General features: G+C 46.7%; 1 protein-coding gene across 5 annotated transcripts in view; it reads right to left on the reverse strand.

Moving 5' to 3' along the window:
• LOC140425190 (uncharacterized) overlaps positions 1-22,013 on the reverse strand; it is an 80,007-nt gene that overhangs the window by 23,115 nt on the left and 34,879 nt on the right. For 2 of the 5 annotated variants that reach the window (XM_072509194.1, XM_072509193.1), the window contains exons 5-6: positions 5,224-5,336; positions 2,530-2,789 (exon numbers count right to left, since the gene is read on the reverse strand). The exons of 1 other annotated variant lie outside the window; for it this stretch is intronic. In XM_072509194.1, coding sequence (XP_072365295.1) covers positions 2,530-2,789; positions 5,224-5,336 — 373 coding nt within the window. Of the gene's footprint in view, positions 1-2,529; positions 2,790-5,223; positions 5,337-6,790; positions 6,923-22,013 lie in introns of all 5 variants that reach the window. 2 more of the 5 variants (XM_072509195.1, XR_011947782.1) reach the window with 2 other exon arrangements.

The raw sequence follows: 22,013 nt of genomic DNA on the forward strand, positions 1-22,013 counted from the left end.
CACTACAGGTTCACCTGGGCCCCTGCATGCTAGCTCCGCCCAGGAGCCGGGTTATAAATATGCGTGGCCTTCAGCTCGCAGCCATTTCGTCAGCTGCTGTAGGAGGCCACACTTAAGATACTAATAAAGCCTCAGTTTGAATTCAACTTCGTCTCCGGTCAAATTGATCGTGCCTCAATTTATTGGTATCAGATTCAGAAGATGGACCTCCGGATTAAACCAGGTCGACTGCAGCTGGATCCACACGCAAGCGAGGCCAGAAAGTACTTCCAGCACTGGCTAGCTTGTTTTGAAGCGTATATCAACGCGGCGCCGACCCCTGTTCCAGAGGCTCAGAAGATTCAAATATTGTACTCCAGACTCAGCTCTAAAATCTTCCCGCTGATTCAGGGTGCGCCCAATTACGCTGATGCTATGACTCGACTCAAAGAGAGTTAGAAGACGAACACGCTCTTCGCCAGACATGCGCTCGCAACGCGTACTCAACTACCTGGTGAGTCAATCGAGGACTTCTGGAGGGCCCTGATCCCACTAGTTCGGGACTGTGACTGCCAGGACGTTACAGCTGAGGAGCACTCAGATCTCCTTATGAGGGATGTTTTTGTAACTGGGATTGGGTCCGATGTTATCAGGCAGCGGCTCCTAGAGGGGGCCACGCACGACCTTTCAGAGACTAAAACACTAGCGCTTTCCATGACGGTCGCCCCGCGCAATGTACAGTCCTTCACCACCAACCGCGTGGCCCACTCCTCCTATGCTTCATGGGCCCCACAGGCAGCCACCCCAATACGCCTGCGCTACCCGCCAGCCAGTGATCTTCAGGGGGCCCCGATGCTATTTTTGCGGCCAACAAAGACACCCCTGCCAATGCTGCCCGGCCCACGCTGCCCTTTGTAAGGCCTGCGGGAAGAAGGGCCACTTCGCTGCGGTGTGCCAGGCCCGCTCAGCGGTCACGGTCGCCCCCACCACCCCCGGTCGCGGACAATGGGCGCCACTATCCTCTCCTCCTCCCCAGGCCATGTGCGAGCAATGGGCGCCGCCATCTTCTCCCCCGCACAACACGTGCGTTTCATGGGCGCCGCCATTTTGTGACCCCCAGGACCTTCGGGCGCCGCCATCTTGGCCACCCCGCAGCACATGGAGACCAATGGCGTTTCAGGACCCCGACGCAGCGGCCGCCTCACTACCCGACGATCAACCATGACTCTCATCCATGGTAATCGACCAGTCCCGACCACACACTCTGACCAACGCATCCACCGGCGTGAAAGTCAACGGCCACGTGACCTCCTGCCTACTGGACTCCGGGAGCATCGAGAGCTTTGTACATCCAAATACGGTAAGGCGCTGCTCCCTTAAGGTACACCCTACCAATCAAAGTATCGCCCTGGCCTCCCGATCCCATCGCGTAGCGATCCGGGGGTACTGCACAGTCACGCTCACAGTCCAAGGCATAGAGTTCCATGGTTTTCGCCTCTACGTCCTCCCTAACCTCTGTGCTGCACTTATCCTTGGCCTGGATTTTCAGTGCAACCTCCAGAGTCTGACCCTTAAATTCGGCGGACCCTTACCACCCCTCACTGTGTGCGGCCTCGCGACCCTAAAGGTCGATCCTCCTTCCCTCTTTGCCAATCTAACTCCAGATTGCAAACTCGTCGCCACCAGGAGCAGACGGTACAGCACCGAGGATAAGGCATTCATCAGGTCAGAGGTACAGCGGTTGCTTCAGGAGGGAGTCATCGAGGCCAGCAACAGCCCCTGGAGAGCTCAAGTGGTAGTGGTTAAGTCTGGGGAGAAAAATCGAATGGTCGTGGACTACAGCCAGACCACCAACAGGTACACGCAGCTCGACGCGTAATCCCTCCCACGCATATCTGACATGGTTAACAAGATTGCACAGTACCAGGTCTTCACAACGGTGGAACTGAAATCCGCTTACCACCAGCTCCCCATCCGTAAATTGGACCGGCCATACACCGCCTTCGAGGCAGACGGCCGGCTATATCACTTCCTTAGGGTCCCCTTCGGCGTCACCAATGGGGTCGACTGGTACGGCTTGCGGGCCACGTTTCCGTACCTAGACAATGTGACCATCTGCGGCCATGATCAGCAGGACCACGACGCCAACCTCGCTAAATTTCTCCGCACCGCCACTCTCCTCAACCTCACGTATAACAAGGAGAAGTGTGTGTTCCATACAAACCGCTTAGCCATCCTCGGCTACGTGGTCCAGAACGGAGTTCTAGGGCCCGATCCCGACCACATGCGCCCACTCATGGAGTTTCCCCTCCCCCACTGCCCCAAGGCCCTCAAACGCTGCCTGGGATTCTTCTCGTATTACGCTCAGTGGGTCCCAAACTATGCGGACAAGGCCCGCCCACTCATACAGTCCACTCATTTTCCCCTGACGGCAGAGGCCCAACAGGCCTTCGCTCGGATCAGAGCTGATATTGCCAAAGCTGGAATGCACGCTGTAGACAAAACAGCGTGTAGGCTACCGTTGAGGCTGTGCGACATTGGAGGCATTACCTGGGCGCACACAGCGGAGCAAGATCAAAAACGCCAAAATCTTGCGTTGGAGAATCGAGCTCTCCACCTATAACTACGAGGTTAAGTATCGCCCTGGTTGATGAAGAGGATTTTGGCATGTTCCCGGAGTCAACTTCGACCACGACAGCACCAACATCGCCGGCTCCACTTCGTCGATCCCAGAGGATGATCAAGGCGCCGGACCGGCTGAACTTCTGACCGGCCCACCAGATGACCAGAGACATTTTTTTTTCATTGTTCTGTAAATATTAAAGATTGCGAATTGTATATAGTTATCCACCACCCCCGCCGGACTCAATTTTAACAGCAGGTGAATGTGGTAAACCACTGTGTTCTTATATTAAGGGTTGTACGGTAGAACCTGCATTACAGGTTCACCTGGGCCCCTGCATGCTAGCTCCGCCCAGGAGCCGGGTTATAAATATGTGTGGCCTTCAGCTCGCAGCCATTTCGTCAGCTGCTGTAGGAGGCCACACATCAGATACTAATAAAGCCTCAGTTTGAATTCAACTTCGTCTCCAGCCAAATTGATCGTGCCTCAGAGCTGGCCACATGTTCCTCATCACCAACCTCCAGCATATCGCCCCACTGCTGTGCGAGGTTGTGGAGGACACAGCATACCACCACAAACTGGGCGATCCTCCGGGGGGGGTGTACTGCACTGCACCATTGGAGCGGTCAAGGCATCGGAACCGCATTTGAGTCGTCGATGCACCGCTCAATCACAGCCCTAGTGGCCACATGGGTCTTGATGTACCAGGTCTCTGCTTCTGTCTCTGGCCTCCATACTGGCATCATTAGCCAAGTCCTCAGCGGGTACCCCTTATCCCCAAGAGCCAGCCGCCCATCCTGGGGTGGTTCTCAAAGATGCCGGGAATGACGACTGTCCCAGGATGTAGCTGTTGTGGACTCACCCCGGGAAGTGTGCACGCACATGCATGATCGTCATGTGGTGGTCGCACATGAGCTGTATGTTCATGGAGTGGAACTCCTTTCTGTTAATGTAAGGCACTCCCTGATGGCCCAGTGAGCACAGGGCAACATGCGTGGCATCTATTACCCCATGGACCTGGGGAACCCTGGCAATGGCAGAGAAACCAGCTGCCTGGGCATCCTGTTGTGCTTGGTCGATGTCAAAGTTGATGTAGTTTTCCGCCCGGGCAAGCAGGGCATCTGTGACCTGTCGGATGCACTTGTGGGCTGTGAGATACCAGACAGGTCCCTGCTGGACCACAAGAAGGAGCCAGAGGCATATACGTTCAGGGCTGCGGTGACCTTGACGGCCACAGAGAGTGGGTGTCCTCCTTCTCTTCATGGTCCCAAGTCAGCGAAGATATGCCACAGGTTTCGCACCGTCTCCTTGTTGACACGGAGTCTCCTGTGACACGCGCTGTCGTCATCTGTTCAAACAACCAGCGAAACCTGTACACCTGGGCTGTCGCAGGACTCTCCCTCTGAGTCCCACCCTAGCCTGATAGACTGCTGGGTCCTCAGGGAGTGGAGCAGGGCCTGGCACTTGGGCCACCAACTTGAGCATCTGTTGACGCTGCTGCTGCTGCCACTGTCTCTGGCAAATGGCCGCCCGGCCTAGCAGCAGCACCACTAGGCCAAGTTCTGCTGGGTCCAGAATCGCTGCCATAGTATTCAGTATCTGTAAGGCATTAGGAGCAGAAGTTAGACTGAAAAGCAGCGGTGGCTCCCACCCCGGGACCCTCCTTTCCATCATTGACCACCCCCCCCACCCCCCACGGCCGCAACACCCAGCCCACGCACTCCCAGCCACAGCAGGCCCTCTCACCAGACCGCAGACCCTGTACCCCGGACACCCACTCAAAACGTCACCTGGACCTGGTGCTGGTGTCCTCCCGTGGCACTCATCCACTCTCCGGCAGTGGACTTGTCCCCGGAGCTGTATGCCATTCCCTTGTTGTTCGGACTTCGGCTGCCGCTCGTTTGGCTTTGCCTTCCACAGTGTTCAGGCACAGTGTCCAGGCATCATGATCTGATTGGGATGCTAGACAATGATTCCCACCTGCTACATGGCCCACCCACCCACTTGTGTTGTGTGAAGTGCTCACTTAACCACGATTATCAATCCCCTGTCAGCAATAGCCTTAAGCCGCATGACCAGAGGCCTCAGCAGTGGGTAGGGGTTATGGGTGGTCGGTGGAGAAGACAGGTAGGGACAAGGGTTGCCCCTGGAACAGATACACATGATCCAGGGGTTGACATGGTGGTGCCATGCGTGTTTGCCCCTCCGGTCCCCCCCCTCCCCAGCGCCTCCCCAACCCCTCCCATGGTGGCCCACCCCTGCGGAGGGTCCCCTACCCCCAGCCGGGGTTCCCCGCGCCAGCTGATGATCCCCCACTCCCTGCCGAGCAGTGGGGTGACAAGACCAGCACCCCAGGGCTTGTGAGCAAAGATTTTTTTTTAATACATTTAGAGTAGCCAATTATTTTTCTTTTCCAATTAAGGGTCAATTTAGTGTGGCCAATCCACCTAACCAGCACATCTTTGGGTTGTGGGGGTGAAGCCCACGCAGACACAGGGAGAATGTGCAAACTCCACACTGACAGTGACCCAGGGCCGGGATTCGAACCCGGGTCCTCAGCACCGCAGTCCCAGTGCTAATCACTGCACCACATGCAGCCCCGAGCAAAGATGACTACTCACCTCCTTTGGTCCCCACAGAAGTATTCCGCCAGGTTCACATTTTTCAAAAGGAGTACTAATCGGCGCCAACGTGAGCACTTGCTGGGGAGTCCATTGGGCAGTCGGGGAGGCTCCTGTTAATTGTATGGAAACAGGGCTTAAGTGGTGATAATTGGTTTCTCGCCATGCTACGGCGAGATCCCGATTTTGCCTACGGAGCGATACAGTTGCATTGCAAACTGTTTGGCATCGAGCGCGGTTCTCGGTTTTTGGCCTCTCCTGCTATTCACCAGCCTTGATTCACTCGAGCAGAGGGCAACGAGGCCGGAGAATCGAGTCCTATATTTCACCAGGAATATCACGGCTCACAGCCAGTTTACAGCTAACATCCAAATTGAGCTGCAGATATCAGATAAATCCATGAGCAATGCCACAAATCCCTAAAAACGGAAACTTCAAAACCTTCCAAATAATGTACCCCCAGAAATTGAATTCTAACAGTATTTTAAAAATCTTCCAATCACTCGGGTCCTATCCTCCTTGCGATTTATTAACTAAAAGATGAACTGAAGGTTTTCTGGACCATTTTGGTCAGGTTCCTTTTCTAAAACAGAGCCTTTTTCAAAACGTACACTGGAAATTTACTCTGACGTTCCCTCTCTTCAGCCACTGTCGCTTCAACAGAAATTTAGATGGATAAACAGATTTTCTTTCCAAATTAAAAAAAAAACTGGATTGTGAAAATCCCGGAGGAGATTCCAGTTTCTGTACTCAGCAATTTGACTGCTTGGAATTGCTGTGACATCAGCGACAACAAGAGGTTAAGTAGCGAGATCAATGTTAATTCAATATCTAGAGGAGGGCTTTGATCTTAAAACATCCACTTTCAGGCTTCTCAATAGCTTGGCAAGCTCACAACATGCTTTGTTGAGCTATAGAGACCCAGCACAGCCAAAGATTCAATCGCCAACCTCTGGTGAATGAGATGACCTGAGCCATGGTGGCAGAGGCCCTTTGAATAGAACTGCCTCAATTACAAAGCAGACATTTGTAGTTTCCTAACTGTAATTGCTACACAGTGAAAGTTGAAATCATGCATGTATGGACCTTAGGAAGGAGAGGATCAGATTTTGCTGTGCTGCCTTTGCAGTCAAAAAGCTTGCGCCTGCCCTAACATTGCCAATGGATACGTTTGAGCTTCTTACAACAAGGATTCAAGACTATCCTAATACCTTTAAAAAGCTTTCATTTATAACAAAGTAGAGAAAAAATAAAAGTTGAATTGAACATACTACACACAACTGTGCCAATTTCTGAGCTCTCGCAAAGACTCATCCTGACGCAAAACATTAGTTTCTTTCTCTCTCCACAGATGCTGTCAGACCTGCTGAGATTGTCCAGTATTTTCTGTTTTTGTGCCAATTTCTTGATTGTACCAGTTTAACAAAGTTGCCAACCTATTTAAGCTAAATGGATTGATGAGGGTGTTAGAATAGCTTGTATAGGACTTTGATACAAACCAGTATGCTAAAAAAAAAAGATAAATCAGCTAACGGTTCTGTTTATAGCTTAGTAACCCATTAGTTACCCATTCTGTTGATGAAGACATTATTGCAGATGCCTGGACTTTGAAAGCGATGATTTTCCTTGTGGCCTTATGTCTGTTACTGAAACGGTAAATGCAAAACTCTCCAACCATCACTGCAAGCTGATAGTGAATCTGTGGTAACACAAGGGTGATTTGCCAGTGCAGTTCTTAGCAAAACTTTTACAATGACAACAAAAGTTTGCTAAATCCTGCAGTTACGTTCCTATCTGGAACTAGTAAATCTAAGAGGGAGAAAAGACAAAGGAGCACAAACTATTCTCTTTGGGGTGTACCTTCAGTAGAAATCAAACCCCTCGGTTAAAGGGCAATGAATAAGTATTGTCATCAAACAAAAAGTGACAAAGCACTTTTAGAAAACATAAATTTCAAGCACAAACTAAAAGAAAATAATGTTGTGGACTCTTTTATTTCAAACTCTATGATCTTTAAGGAGAAGAGGAAACAGGAACAGACTAGCTACATTTCAACAAGGATGAAAGACTGGGGAGCCAAAATCAGGCCTTCTGGGATGACAAGAGAAATCAAGATTATGAAGAAACAAAAAAGGAGGGTTTATGATGCAGGTCAGGTGAATTCCTCAAGTGGGAAGAAGATCAAACACTGTAGTTTCTGAGGGTATGTGAAGAGGAAAATAAAACTGGCAAAGAGAGTTTGAGGCAGTCAACGTAAAAGGGAACCAAGAATCTTCTACCATCATATGAACACGATGTGGATTGTAAGAGGTGAAGTGGGTCCTATTAGTGGTCACTATATGCATAGAAGCACAGGGCAAGGCTAGATTATTTAATGAGTCTTCTGTATCTGTGTTTTATTAAGTGGTTCTATGGTTCTGAGAGAAATTTGGCCAAACATCAGTAGAAGCGGAGATAGTGACGGCAATGGATAGTGTGAAACATGAAAGACAGGAGGTTCTGGAAAGGTTGATTGAATCGGATTGAATTTTATGATGAAGTAACAGAGAAGGTTGATGAAGGAAATGTAGTATATGTTTTCTATGTGGATTTTAAGAAAGCATTTGACAAGGTACCATGCAAAAGGCTGATTAACAAAATTGAGGCTTATGGAATAGGAGGGTCAGTGTCCGAATGGATTTAAAAAATGGTCTGTGGACAGAAAGAAAGCAGTGAGCTGTGCTGCATAATCATTTTTGGACTGGAGAATGACAGATCCCAAGGGGCAGTGCTTCGAGCACTACTTTTTTGCAATGTGAAAATGATTTAAATTTTGCAATATGCAGTAAAATTTCAGTTGCTTATGATACAAAACCTGTCAGAGGGGTAAACAGTGAACACGTTCCCAATTGACTGCAACAGGACATAGATAGGCTAGCAGAATTGATAAATAAGTGGCAGATGGTGAGGTGATGTATTTTAGCAGAAGGGAGAGGGAGAGCTAATATAAATTTCATGGCACAATTCTAAAGAGTGTGCAGGAGCAGAAGAACCTGGGAGTGTACGTGCCTTCATCTTTGAAGATGACAGTATATATTGAAAGAGGGATTAGCAAAACATAGATTTATAAATAGATGTATTGAGTTAAAAAGCAAGGAGGTTATACTGAACTGTTACACATCTTTGGTTCGGCCCCAACTAGAGTATTGTGTCTCTACACCTTAGGAAAGATATAAAGTTCCTTGGGAAGGTGCAGAGGAGATTTACCAGAATGGCCTTAAGGTGGGATGGGGGTGGGGGGTGGCGTTGGTGTTCATTACAAGTTTAGGTTGGAACGGTTACATTTGTTCTTCTTGGAGCAAAGGAGATTGAGAGGAGATTTGACAGAGGTATACACGATTATGGCAGGCAGTAGAACAAGAAAAGTTTTTTCTGATAGTGACTGGGGACACCGATTTAAGATTTTAGGCAAGAAATGCAGGGGTAATATGAGAACTTTGTTTACACAGCGAATGGTAATGATCTGGAACTCACTGCCCATGAAGCAGAAACAATCAATGATTTCAATAGGAATCCGTATTATCAGTGAAGGAAACTGCCCAAGGGGATCGAGTGGGGGGGATGGGACTGATTGGCATGATTTGCAGAGAGTCAGCATGGACTCGATAGGCTGGATGGTCCCCTTCTGTGCTGTAAATTACTCTATAACTGTAATTAAACAGTTCCCAAGAATCCCTTACAAATCACATTGCCTAATTAATTATAGATTTTCTGTAGAGAAAAGCTAATGCTACGCAAGAGACACATTTGTGAGATTAAAATATTTGTCACATGAAAAAGACCAGAGGGGGAAAATACAGTTGAACCACAGTTTAATCACATAAATATTGATAGATCAGTTACAGAAAAAGTTATTTCATAAACTTCCTAACATTTTTAAAAACATTATTGAGAATTGTTCTTGTTTAAAACATGGAATTAGATTCATCAGCATGAATTGTGTAAATATATTTGATTATAAACCTGAGCAGTTTTACATCAGGTTGTTAATGCAGGCTTAATTGAACATTTTTGAAGTGTTATAAAGCACAATACTGCAGATGCTGGAAATATGAATTCAAAGCAGCAAAAGCTGGAAATACATAGCTGGTCTGGTATCATCTATGGAGAGAGAAACAGACCTTTTCCGACCGTTCCCACCGGCGGGACCTGAAGGTCCCGGTGACCGTGCATACCCGCCACGGGTTTCCCAACAGCCAGGGGCACATTCAACAGAAAACCCCATTGACAATGGTGGGTCACCTCTGCCGTGAGACACGTGGAGGGTTGCATGGAAAATCGCAGCCATTGCGTCAGGTTCGTGACCTTTCATTAGCTCCCATTTTGTAATATGACTAATGGGATACCCAATGGACAGAATCAGTATCAATAATTAGCATTTCTTAAATGTAACAAGCAGCCACGGTAACTCTAAAAATAATAGAGGAGCCCAGGTGAACTGATTCATTGTCATTTTTCCTCATCAATGGAGTTTTCTATATGCTCACTGATCATGCTGAAATTCAAGAACCATAAGTCCTTTCGCACATAAGAAAAAGCATTCAATCAATTGTGCTTGTGATTATTTTGTGGAAAAGATTCCCATGCCTTCATTCCTTGCAATCCTAGTGGCAATTTTGAATCAGTAATCCCCTATTACTGTCTCTCAACCAACTCACAACTGTCAAAACCCTTCATAATTGCTGCCTGAATGGAATCATGAGTCAACTTTGTCTGTGCAAGGCTTACTGGTGGATCTGGAGCAGAATATGTAGAATACTAAAGGGCTTCAAAGTGCTTCATGGTCAGATAGCGACAACCTTGAGGAAGGCTTCACAGACTAATAAAATGGGATTAAGGAAGAGCAATTAATTAAAAAAGGCTGGACAGTGATTAATGAAAAAAAGGCAGAAAATGTAAATCAATTTTTTAAAAATCTCTGCCACTTTAATTTTCCTGTGAAGTGATGAGTCTCCACATTTCATAATTTTTCAAATTTTAGGGTCAAAGAGATTGGTCAGCAGAAAAACCCAATTTGCACCTAATATACAAGTTCCAGCTTTTTTGTTTTAGCTCTTTACACTGCAAAACTAGAGGACAAGTACCCCCATTCATACCATTGCATTCACTTGCCAAGTCTATGCATCAGTGAGACTACAAAAGTGCATCCTATGGAGGAGCAGGGAATATCTGAAAACAATTTCCAGATTCCTGTGCTTAACGTATGTATGTGTGGTTGCCAGAAGTTGTTATCTGATTTACCCCATTATAAAGTGAGTGCTATTAACTTCAGTGTTGTTACTTACTGTCAAGTTATTATAATGATATAATATTAAGAATAGGCACATGAGGAAAACAGTTAAATATAGGTATCAAGCTTGAAGACATTGGGGTTTGTGCTCTGCTCAAAGCAAAAGTGAAACTAAGACTAGATCATATGACACATTTTCATTCTCATGATATAATGCTGATAAAAATGCAGGTGATAACACAATAAAAATTGCCAAGTTTACAATTCGCATCCAAGATCCCACAGAACGTACATGGCAACCAGCTGAGGTGACGAATGTTTGTTCGGAATCAAGGGCCTATGAATCATTACATACAATGGTATAATGGTGCACTGGTGAGGTGTTACTGTTGGCAAACCAGATCCATTCCAGCTCCTCAACCATCATACTTACATATTGCATTTAGGACAAGATCCCAAATGCAACCAGTAACAACACCCAATAATGACAATCCCAGGGATATTACTGTGCATAATATCATCACTCAAATCTTCAAGTTCAATGTCAATGGAGTCAACTTGTAGATCTAAGGATATATATTCTGCTGTCGCTGGGGTTAGGGAATCATTTGAGAGTAATTGATGTAGCCATCAAGTTACCTGCCTTGTACCTAATCTCACAGTTGTAACCTTGAATCGTTATCCAGAGATGTTGCAATCTTGGCAGTGCCCCTGATGATGTTTTTCCCCAAATCATCTCCAGTGGCGTGTGGGGTCGGTCTCGACCACAAAATATTTGCCAAATATATAGGTATGAAAATGCATGATACCAAACACTAAAACTAATGTTTCCCACTCAATGTTGTAGTTGGATTGTGTTACAAAATTACATCGAGATTTTGAAGCAAATGCAATTGGTTCGCCTTTTTGTAGTGTACATGCTCCCAGAGCCTTTCTGTGAGGCATCTATAGCCAAGGTAGTTGTCTCCCGAGGAATGTAACATTGCAATGTGAATGCTTCTGATATGACTGATTCAGTGCTTTGAAGAGGTTTGAGGTTTTGGTAGTCTTCGAGCCATAGAGCCATAGAATTCCTACAGTGCAGAAGGAGGTTATTCAGCCCATTGAGTCCACAACGACCCTCCAAAAGAGTACCTCACTGAGACTCACTCACCCGCCTTAGCCCTGCAACCCATAACCCCACCTAACCTGCACATCCTTGAACACTAAGGGTCAATTTAGCATGACCAATCCACCTCATCTACACACCTTTGGACTGTGGGAGGAAACTGGAGCACTCAGAGGAAACCTACACAGTCACGGGGAGAAAGTGCAAACTCCATACAGTCAAACATGGCCAGAATCGAACCCGGGTCCCTGGCGCTGTGAGACAAAAGTGCTAACCACTGTGCCACCTTGTCACAGGAAAAGCACATTCTTTTTCAATAATTCCCTTAAAAATTAAGATTTTTGTGCGACATTGAGAATGAAAAGAGACAAAAAATGGTAGAATCCTTCATGAAAATGGAGACTGAAGGAGTTAAATCTGAATTTAACTAAAGAAACTATGAGGGTATGAGGCATGAATTGGCAAGGATAGAGTGGGAAACCTTACCAAAGAGTTTGATGTTGGATATGCACTGGTTCATATTGAAAGAACGAGTGTATGATTTGCAATAATTATTCATTCCTGTCTGACGCAAATAGAAAGGAAGAAAGGTGGCTCAACTATGGCTTACAAAGGAAATTTGGAATAATATTAAATCTAAAGAAGAGACACATAAAATTGCCAGAAAAAGCAACGAGCCTGAGGATAGGGAGCATTTCAGAATCCAGCAAAAGAGGACAAAAGGTTTGATCAATCGGGGGGAGAGTATGAGTAAAACTGCACGGAATAAAGAAACTGACTGTAAAAGCTTCTATAAATATGTGAACAGAAGACAAACCTAGACCCCTTTCAGTGAGAAGCAGGGGAAAATGTAACGGGGAGAAGATTTGAACACAGACTTTGGTTCTGTCTTCAAAATGAAGGCACAAACAACATTCCAGAAATTTTAGGGAAAAAGGACCAAGGAGAGCAGAATTGAAGGAAATCAGTATCAGTAAGAAAATGGTGCTGGGGGAATTAATGGGGTTACAGGCTGCCAACTCACCAGTGCCTGATAATCTACATCTGAGAGTATTAAAGGAAGTGGCCCTGGAAACATTGGGTGCATTTTCCAAAATTCTCTAGTTTCTGGAGCAGTTCCTACAGATTGGAGGTTGACAAATGTAACCCCACTATTTAAAAAGGGAGGGAGAGGTAAAATAGAGAACTTCAGACCAGTTAGCCTGATGTCTATAGTGGGGAAGATGCTGGAGTCTCTTATAAAAGACTTGATAACAAGGGAGGCATGGTGGCACAGTGGATACCACTGCTGCCTCATGGCGCCGAGGACCCGGGTTCGATCCTAGCCCCGGGTCACTGTCCGTGTGCCGTTTGCACATTCTCCCAGTGTCTGCATGGGTCTCACCCCCCCCAACCCAAAAAGATGTGCAGAGTAGGTGAATTGACCACGCTAAATTGCCCCTAGATTGTAAAAAGAAATTGGGTACTCTAAATTTATTAAAAAATAGACTTGATAAGATTGGACAAAGCCAGCATGGATTTATGAAAGGCAAATCATGCTTGAAAAATCTACTCGGGTTTTTGAGAATGTAATTATTAGAATAGATAAGGGCGAACCAGTGGATGTGATGTATTTGGACTTTCAGAAGTCCTTTAATAAGGTTCCTCATAAGAGGGGAGTGGGCAAAATTAAAGCACATAGGATCAGGGTAATGTATTGACATGGATCCAAAAACTGGTTGACAAATAGGAAACAGAGAGTGGGACTACATCAATTGTTTCATGAGTGGCAGTGACTAGTGGGGTACTGCAGGAATCAGTGTTTGAGCCCCAGCTGTTCATAATATATATATAAATGACCTGGACGAGGAAACCAAATGTACCTTTTCCAAGTTTGCTGATGACACAAAACTGGACAGGATTGGTGAGTTGTGAGGAGGATATAAGGAGGTTTCCAGGTAATTTAGACCAGTTGGGTGAGTGAGCAACACATGGTAGTTGCAGTAAAACGAGGCTAAATGTGAAGTTATCCACTTTCTTGTGAAAAACAGAAAGGAAGAATATTATTTAAGTGGTAATATATTGGGAAATGTTGACGTACAAAGGGATCTGGAGTCCTTGTACACCAGTCAATGAAAATGGAGAGGCAGGTACAGCAAGCAATTAAGAAAGGCAAATGGTATGTTGGCCTTTGTTGCAAGAGGCTTTAAGTTCAGAAGTAGAAATGTCTTATTGCACTTATATGGGGTCTTTGTAAGATTACAGCTGGAATATTGCGTGAGTTTTGGTTTCCCTACATAAGAAAGGAAAAATTTGCCTTTGCTGAGGTTCATTACGCTGATACCGGGGCTGGCGGGTCTGTGATATGAGGAGGGATTGGTTCAACTGGACCTGTATTCACTAGAGTTTTGAAGAATGAGAAGAAATCTGATTGAAATGTATAAAACTCTAACAGGGCTTGACAGACTAGATGCAGCATCCTCATGATTGACCTGATGACATGAAGCTTTGTGGAGTCCAGAATCAATGTTTAAGTTCCCAGGGCAGCTCTCCGACAATATCCAACTTTGTCACCATGTCAGCTGGGTCTGTCCTGCCGGTAGAACAGGCCACACCCAAGGAAGGTGACGGAGGTGTCTGGGAAAGTATCAGCAAGGCATGGTTATGGGTGGAGGATGTTTTCCCTGGTTAGGGAATCGAGAACCTGGGGACACAGTCTCAGGATATGGGGTAGACCATTTGGGGCTGCGATGAGGAAAGATTGCTTCAATCAAAGGATAGTGAACCTCTGACATTCTCCACTACAGAAGGTTGTGGCGACCAAGTCACAGAACGTATTCAAGAAGGAAATTGCTAATTTGTTTAAATTTTAATGGCATCAAGGGATATGGGAAAAAGGCAGGAATTAAGGGCGTGATTGAACCAAATGGGAACGATGTCCCATAGCGAGTGCGTTTAGCCGCATGTTTCCCGGTGCTCGCAGTGTCGACAAACACAACACTATCTAACGTGACTCCTGTTACATACGGGTCTTCAGCGGGGAACACACAGCCGAGGTCGCACTTTGTCCCATTTCCTGCACTCAGAAGCCCCACTCGCCAAACTCCTCAGTGCAGGGAGAGATCGGGACAGGCTATGGAGAGTGAGGAGGCGAGTTATTCACCGCAGGATTCCTAGCCTCTGACCTGCTCTCGTAGCCACATTATTTATGTGGCTAGTACAGTTCAGTTTCTGGTCAATGGATGTTGATTGTCGGGAATTGAGTGATGATATTGCTATTGAATATCAAGAGGCAATGGTTTTATTCTCCGTTATTGGAAGTTGTCATTTCCTGGCACTTGTGTGGCGCGAATGTTATTTGCCACATGTCAGTTGAATCCTGGATATTGTCTGTGTCTTTCTGCATTTGGACATGGATTAGGGGGGTGCATTGGAGTCATGGTATTTTCACTGGATTAGTAATCCATAGACCCAGGATAATGTTCTTGGAACCCAGTTTTGAATTCCATGATAGCAGATGGTAAAATTGGAATTCAATAAAAATCTGGAATTACAAATCCAATGATGGCCAGGAAATCATTGTTGATTGCCATAAAAGCTCACTGGGTTCGCTAGTGTCCTTGAGGGATGAAAAGGTCCTTACCTGATCTGGCTACAAATTACTCCACATCTACAGCAATATGTTGACTGCTGTCCTCTGAAATGCTCTAACAAGACATTCAGTTGTATCAAACCGCTAAAAGGTCTGAAAGAACTGAAAGAAATGAAACCAGATGGACCACCCGACATTGATCTGGTTACCAGAACAGCAAAAGCAAACTCAGCCTTCCTGACCCTGTAAGTTCCTCCTTACTAACATCTGGGGTCTTGTGACAAAATTGGGAGAGCTGTCTCACAAAATAGACATACGCACATAATCATTCCTTGCCGATACTTTCCCAGACACCTCCGTCACCTTCCTTACGTGTGTCCTGTTCCACCGGCAGGACAGGCCCAGCTGACATCGTGGCAAAGTTGGATATTGTCAGGACAGAGCTGCCCTGGGAACGTAAACATTGATTCTGGACTCCACAAAGCCTCATGCATCACGTCAAACATGAGGAAGTAAACCTCCTGCTGATTACCACGTATTACCCCCAGCTGATGAATCGGTATTCCTCCATGTTGAACACCGCTTGGGGGAAGCGTTGAGGGTAGCAAGAGTGCAGAATGTTCTCTGGGTAGGGGGAGTTCAATGTCCATCGGCAGAAATGGCTTGTAGCACCACTCTAGACTGGACTCGCTGAGTCCTAAAATACACAACTGCTAGACTCGGTCTGTGGCAGATGGTGAGGGAATCAACAAGAGGGAAAAACATTCTTGACTTCACCTTTGCCAATTTGCCTGCCACAGATTGCATCTGTTCATGACAGTCTCAGTAGGAGTGACCACCACATTTGCTGGAGCTGAAGGCCTTCTTCACATTCAGGCTAATCTCCATCGTGTGTGTGGCTGTACCATTGTGCCAAATGGATAGATACTTCAAACAGATCTCGCAACTCAAGACTGGGCGTCCATTAGGCACTGTGTGCCATCAGCAAAAGCAGAATTGTACTTAACCATTCACTGTAAACTTACAGTCTGGCATATCCCCCACATTACAATTACCATCAAGCCAGGGGATCAATCCTGGTTCAATGAAGAGTGCAGGAGAGCATGCCTGGAGCAACACCAGACATTCCTAAAAATAAACTTTCAACCTGATGTAGCCACAAAATAGGACTATTTGCCAGACAAATAGCAAAAGCAAAACATCAGTGATAGATAGAGTTAGGCAGTTGTGCAACCAATGGATCAGATCTAAGTACTGCAGCCTGGCCAAATCAAGTAAAAAATGGTGGTGTACAATTAAATAACTCACTGGAGGCGGAAGCTCCACAAATATTCCCATCCTCAATGATGGAGGAGCCCAGCACATCAGTAAAAGACATAGCTGAAGCATTTGCAACAATCTTCAGCCAAAGGTGCGGAGTGGATGATCCATCTCAGCCTCATCTGGAGGTCCTAAGCTTCACAGATATCACTCTACAGCAATTCAATTCAGTCCACATGATAGAGAAATGGCTGAAGGCACAGGATACTGCAAAGGCTTTGGGCCCTGACATATTCCGTCAATAGCACTGAAAACCTTCACTTCAGAATTTGCCATGCCCCTCCAACTACAACACTGGCATCCACCCAGCAATGTGGGAAATTGTCCAGGTATGTCCTGTACACACAAAGCAGCACTTCAGTGTTGTAAGCTGCAGGACTATTGGCCGTGCACAGGAAGATGGGTTCAGAAAGGGCACCTGGGTGTCTTTGGGTCAGCTGATGGACTTAATGGCCCCCTTCTGTGCTGTATCATTTCTAAAGTTCTATGGTTCTAAATCCAGCCCAGCCAATTACCATCTCATAAATCTACACTTCATCATCACTGGAGTGATGGATGGGGTCAGTAACAGTGCTAGCAAGTGGCACTAGCAATAACCTGCTCAGTGATAGTTTTGTGTTCTACCAGCTTCTGACGTTATTGCAACCTTGGTTCCAATATAGGCATAAGTGCTGAACTCCAGAGGCCAAGGTGGGAATGACTGTTCTTCACATCAAGGCCATATATTACCGAGTGTAACACCAAGGAGCCCTAGCAAACTGGAGACAATGGGAATCGGGGGGAAACTCTCCACTGGCTGGTGTCATATCTGGCACAAAGGATGATGGTTGTTGGAGTACATCGAGACACCAGTAATTTGAGTTTAGATGAGATTAGTCCATTCAAACACTAGTAAAGGAGCAAGATGCAATACTCGGCAATTTAAGTTGCTTTTATGTTGGTTTTACTGGCCTGAACATGCCTAATATTTTCACTGTTGTGATACTGAGCAATCACATCCTCTCATCAACAATTTGGCAGCAAGCAATTCTAAGTGGGAACAGTGTGCTCCATCACAGTCACAATATTACTGCTCTCAATAATACAGACACTCCATCTTATGACAACAGTAATTGCCAAGATACAATTCATTTACTAAACAAGATCATATTTCAAAGAAGTACCGGTTCAAAACTCATCACAATCATGCCTAGCATTGGAATGAATGGATTGATACTTAAAGATTAAACTGGAAGCTGTTAGCAAAGATATTAGCAACTGTTAAATTTTCAACATTAGATTAAATCTTTCTCAGTTTTCCAGCCAGATTTTGTGTACATTTCAGAAACATAAGCCTTGATATTAAGTAAATTGAACATTTAGCTTAATGTTTCATCTTTCTCATTGGCACCAAGAAACTCTCTGGCCTGAAGATTTGGGCATAATTTTCACAGGCGTTTTGTGACCTCAGCACCAGAACAATTTTCAGGTCACAGCCCCACTCAAGGTTGATATGTGACCTCCTGCTGAATTTTGTGGGAGGGAAGGGACTTTTGTGGGAGGGAGACGACCAATTAGTTGGTTGCCCCCGTGATCTGTGTGGTCAGGAGGTTGGAGTTGGAAGGGGTGGGCCCCAGTTAAAGCCTGGGCCTATCAGCCATCAATCTGGCTGAAAGTTGATATAGTATAATTACAGGGTGTGAAAGAATTCAGTGCAACAGCATGGCAGCCAATTGTGGAAGGCAGTTTCATAATTCAGCAAAACGTCCCTGGGGGTGATGTTCGGGGGCAATAAAGAATGTGCTCATTCCAGAAAGCAGAGGAGTTACTCAGCCAGTCAACCTAAGCAGCCTTGACAGACATGTATGGTCTCTCGAGGTCAGCAAACATGGCGTGGTGAGCAGGACATGGATGCAGTGCAGGAATTGCTCCACGAACCTCTGAGGTCTGGCAAGGTGAGTAACATGCAATTCCCAGCTGGCAATTTAAAAAAATTAATATTCTTTAAGGGATTTGCCATCTCTGGCTAAGTCCACCCTCATTCATTGCCCTTGGTTCCAACCCCATCTACAAGTTTGCTGACGATACGACCATCGTGGGCCGGATCTCGAATAACAATGAGTCCGAATACAGGAGGGAGATAGAGAACTTAGTGTGGTGGTGTAGCGACAACAATCTCTCTCTCAATGCCAGAAAAACTAAAGAGCTGGTAATTGACTTCAGGAAGCAAAGTACTGTACACACCCCTGTCAGCATCAACAGGGCCGAGGTGGAGATGGTTAGCAGTTTCAAATTCCTAGGGGTGCACACCTCCAAAAATCTGTCCTGGTCCACCCACGTCGACGCTACCACCAAGAAAACACAAAAGCGCCTATACTTCCTCAGGAAACTAAGGAAATTCGGCATGTCCACATTGACACTTACCAACTTTTACAGATGCACCATAGAAAGCATCCTATCAGGCTGCATCACAGCCTGGTATGGCAACTGCTCGGCCCAGGACCGCAAGAAACTTCAGAGAGTCGTGAACACCGCCCAGTCCATCACACAAACCTGCCTCCCATCCATTGACTCCATCTACACCTCCCGCTGCCTGGGGAAAGCGGGCAGCATAATCAAAGATCCCTCCCACCCGGCTTACTCACTCTTCCAACTTCTTCCATCGGGCAGGAGATACAGAAGTCTGAGAACACGCACGAACAGACTCAAAAACTGCTTCTTCCCCACTGTCACCAGACTCCTAAATGACCCTCTTATGGACTGACTTCATTAACACTACACCGAGTCGAGGAACTGGAGGGGGTTGGTGCGGGGTGGGGAGGAGCATAGGGTGTCGCTTTATGCGGACGACCTGCTGCTGTATGTGGCGGACCCGGTGGGAGGAATGCCAGAGGTAATGAGGATGCTTAGGGAATTCGGGGACTTTTCGGGGTACAAGCTCAATATGGGGAAGAGCGAGCTGTTCGTAGTTCAGCTAGGGGACCAGGAGGGGGGGATTGGCGAGCTCCCACTAAAAAGGGCGGAGAGGAGTTTCAGATATTTGGGGGTCCAGGTGGCCAGGAGCTGGGGGGCCCTGAATAGGCTTAACTTTACAAGGCTGGTGGAGCAAATGGAGGAGGAGTTTAAGAGGTGGGACACGTTGCCGCCCTCCCTGGCGGGTAGGGTGCAGTCAATCAAAATGACGGTGCTCCCAAGGTTTTTGTTCCTGCTCCAGTGCCTCCCCATGTTTATCCCGAAGGCGTTTTTCAGGCGGGTTAACAGGAGTATAATGGGGTTTGTGTGGGCGCGAGGGACTCCGAGGGTGAGAAGGGTGTTCCTGGAGCGGAGTAGAGATAGGGGGGGGCTGGCGCTGCCCAACCTCTGTGGGTACTACTGGGCCGCCAATGCGACAATGGTGCACAAGTGGGTGATGGAGGGGGCTGCATGGAAGAGGCTGGAGACGGCGTCCTGTGTGGGTACGAGTCTGGGGGTGCTGGCAACGGCACCGCTGCCACTCCCTCCAAGGAGGTATACCACGAGCCAGTTGGTGGTGGCGGCCCTCAAAATTTGGGGGCAGTGGAGGCAGCATAGGGGGGAAGTTAGGGCCTCGACGTGGACCCCATTACGGGGGAACCATCGGTTCGCCCCAGGAAGAACAGGTGGAGGGTTTTCGGGGTGGCACAGGGCAGGGATACGAAAGTTGGGGGACCTGTTTGTGGACAGGAAGTTCGCGAGCTTAGGTGAGCTGGAGGAGAAGTACGGGCTCCCCCCGGGGAACACCTTCAGGTACATACAGGTAAGGGCGTTTGCCAGACGGCAGGTGGTGGAATTCCCACGGCGACTGCCACACACAGTACAGGACAGGGTGCTCTCGGGGGGGGTGGGTGGGAGTGGGGAAGATCTCGGAAACTTACCAGGTGATGCAGGAGGAGGAGGAGGCCTCGGTGGTGGAGTTGAAAGGTAAGTGGGAGGAGGAGTTGGGAGAGGAGATCGAAGAGGGGACGTGGGCAGATGCCCTCGGGAGGGTGAACTCTTCCTCTTCATGCGCGAGGCTCAGCCTCATACAGTTTAAGGTGCTGCACAGGGCACACATGACCGGGACAAGGATGAGCAGGTTCTTTGGGGGTGAGGACAGGTGTGTTAGGTGCTCAGGGAGCTCAGCAAATCACACCCATATGTTCTGGGCATGCCCAGCGCTGGAGGAATTTTGGAAGGGCGTAGCGAGGACGGTGTCGAGGGTGGTAGGATCCAGGGTCAAACCGGGCTGGGGGCTCGCTATATCTGGGGTGGCAGAGGAGCCGGGAGTGCAGGAGGCGAAAGAAGCCGGAATTCTGGCCTTTGCATCCCTGGTAGCCCGGCGAAGGATTCTCCTTCAGTGGAATGATACGAGGCCCCCAAGCGTGGAATCCTGGATCAGCGATATGGCAGGGTTCATTACACCTGTTGTCTTAAGTCGGGGTGTTAATGTTAATTTATTATTTAGGTACGGGGGGGGGGGATTTGGGGGGTTGCTTTTTTAGATTGTGTTTTGTACTTAACCCTGTTGGGTTCTTTTTTCTTTCTCATTTTGTTATTGATATTTTATGAAAACCTTTAATAAAAATTATTTTTTAAAAAAACACTACACCCTGTATGCTTCATCCGATGCCAGTGCTTATGTAGTTACATTGTATATGTTGTGTTGCCCTATTATGTATTTTCTTTTATTGCCTTTTCTTCTCATGTACTTAATGATCTGTTGAGCTGCTCGCAGAAAAATACTTTTCACTGTACCTCGGTACACGTGACAATAAACCAATCCTATCCAATCCAATCCTTAATTGTTCTCGAGAAGGTGGTGGTTGGAAGGATGCACCCATTAACACTGAATTGCTAGGATCTGCACATGAGATTGTGCTTCATGTAGTTCGGATGGGACATATCACATCAGTCAGACATTTGGGTCTACAGTTCCATCCTCAAGGAGGGTAATGGGAGTCAGGAAAATTACTGACTCCGCCTGCCCACCTCAAAGAGAAAGTGCCCACATTGGGGGGGGGGGGGGGGTGCATGGTGTGGGTTGGAGTCAAGTCAGCCAACCTGGGTAAAAGACCTCCATGGCCCTTCATGCACCTTTATACCAATCATTGGCACATTGTTAATGAAAATGCAAAGATGTCATTTGAAACATGAAGGTCTGATGAAAACCCAAGGAACATGAGAAAAAGCAAAGTACAGAAAAGATCCCATAAAAGTTAATGTGATGAAATGCTAAAATGAAATAGCAGAAGGAGCTCGAAGGGCTAACTGCAGACAAAGGTTCTTTAGAAGGCAGACAGCCATTACCACACAGGCCTTGAGATAAGGAAGCAGTTCATGCTGTAACTTAATATCTTAGTTCAAGAAATTCTTATAAAAAATTAAGTTTTAGGTTATATAAAGAGAATGAGTTTTATACCCTTTAATAGAAGTTAATTAGTTTAGCAAGCAATTGATTGGAATTGTCAGAATCTTAATTTTGAATAACTTGAAACATTTAAGAATACAAGAAAATACAATGCTTAAAAAAGATAAGGGAATGAAAG

This window comes from Scyliorhinus torazame, chromosome 6, assembly GCF_047496885.1.
Source record: "Scyliorhinus torazame isolate Kashiwa2021f chromosome 6, sScyTor2.1, whole genome shotgun sequence".
NCBI lineage: Eukaryota > Metazoa > Chordata > Chondrichthyes > Carcharhiniformes > Scyliorhinidae > Scyliorhinus > Scyliorhinus torazame.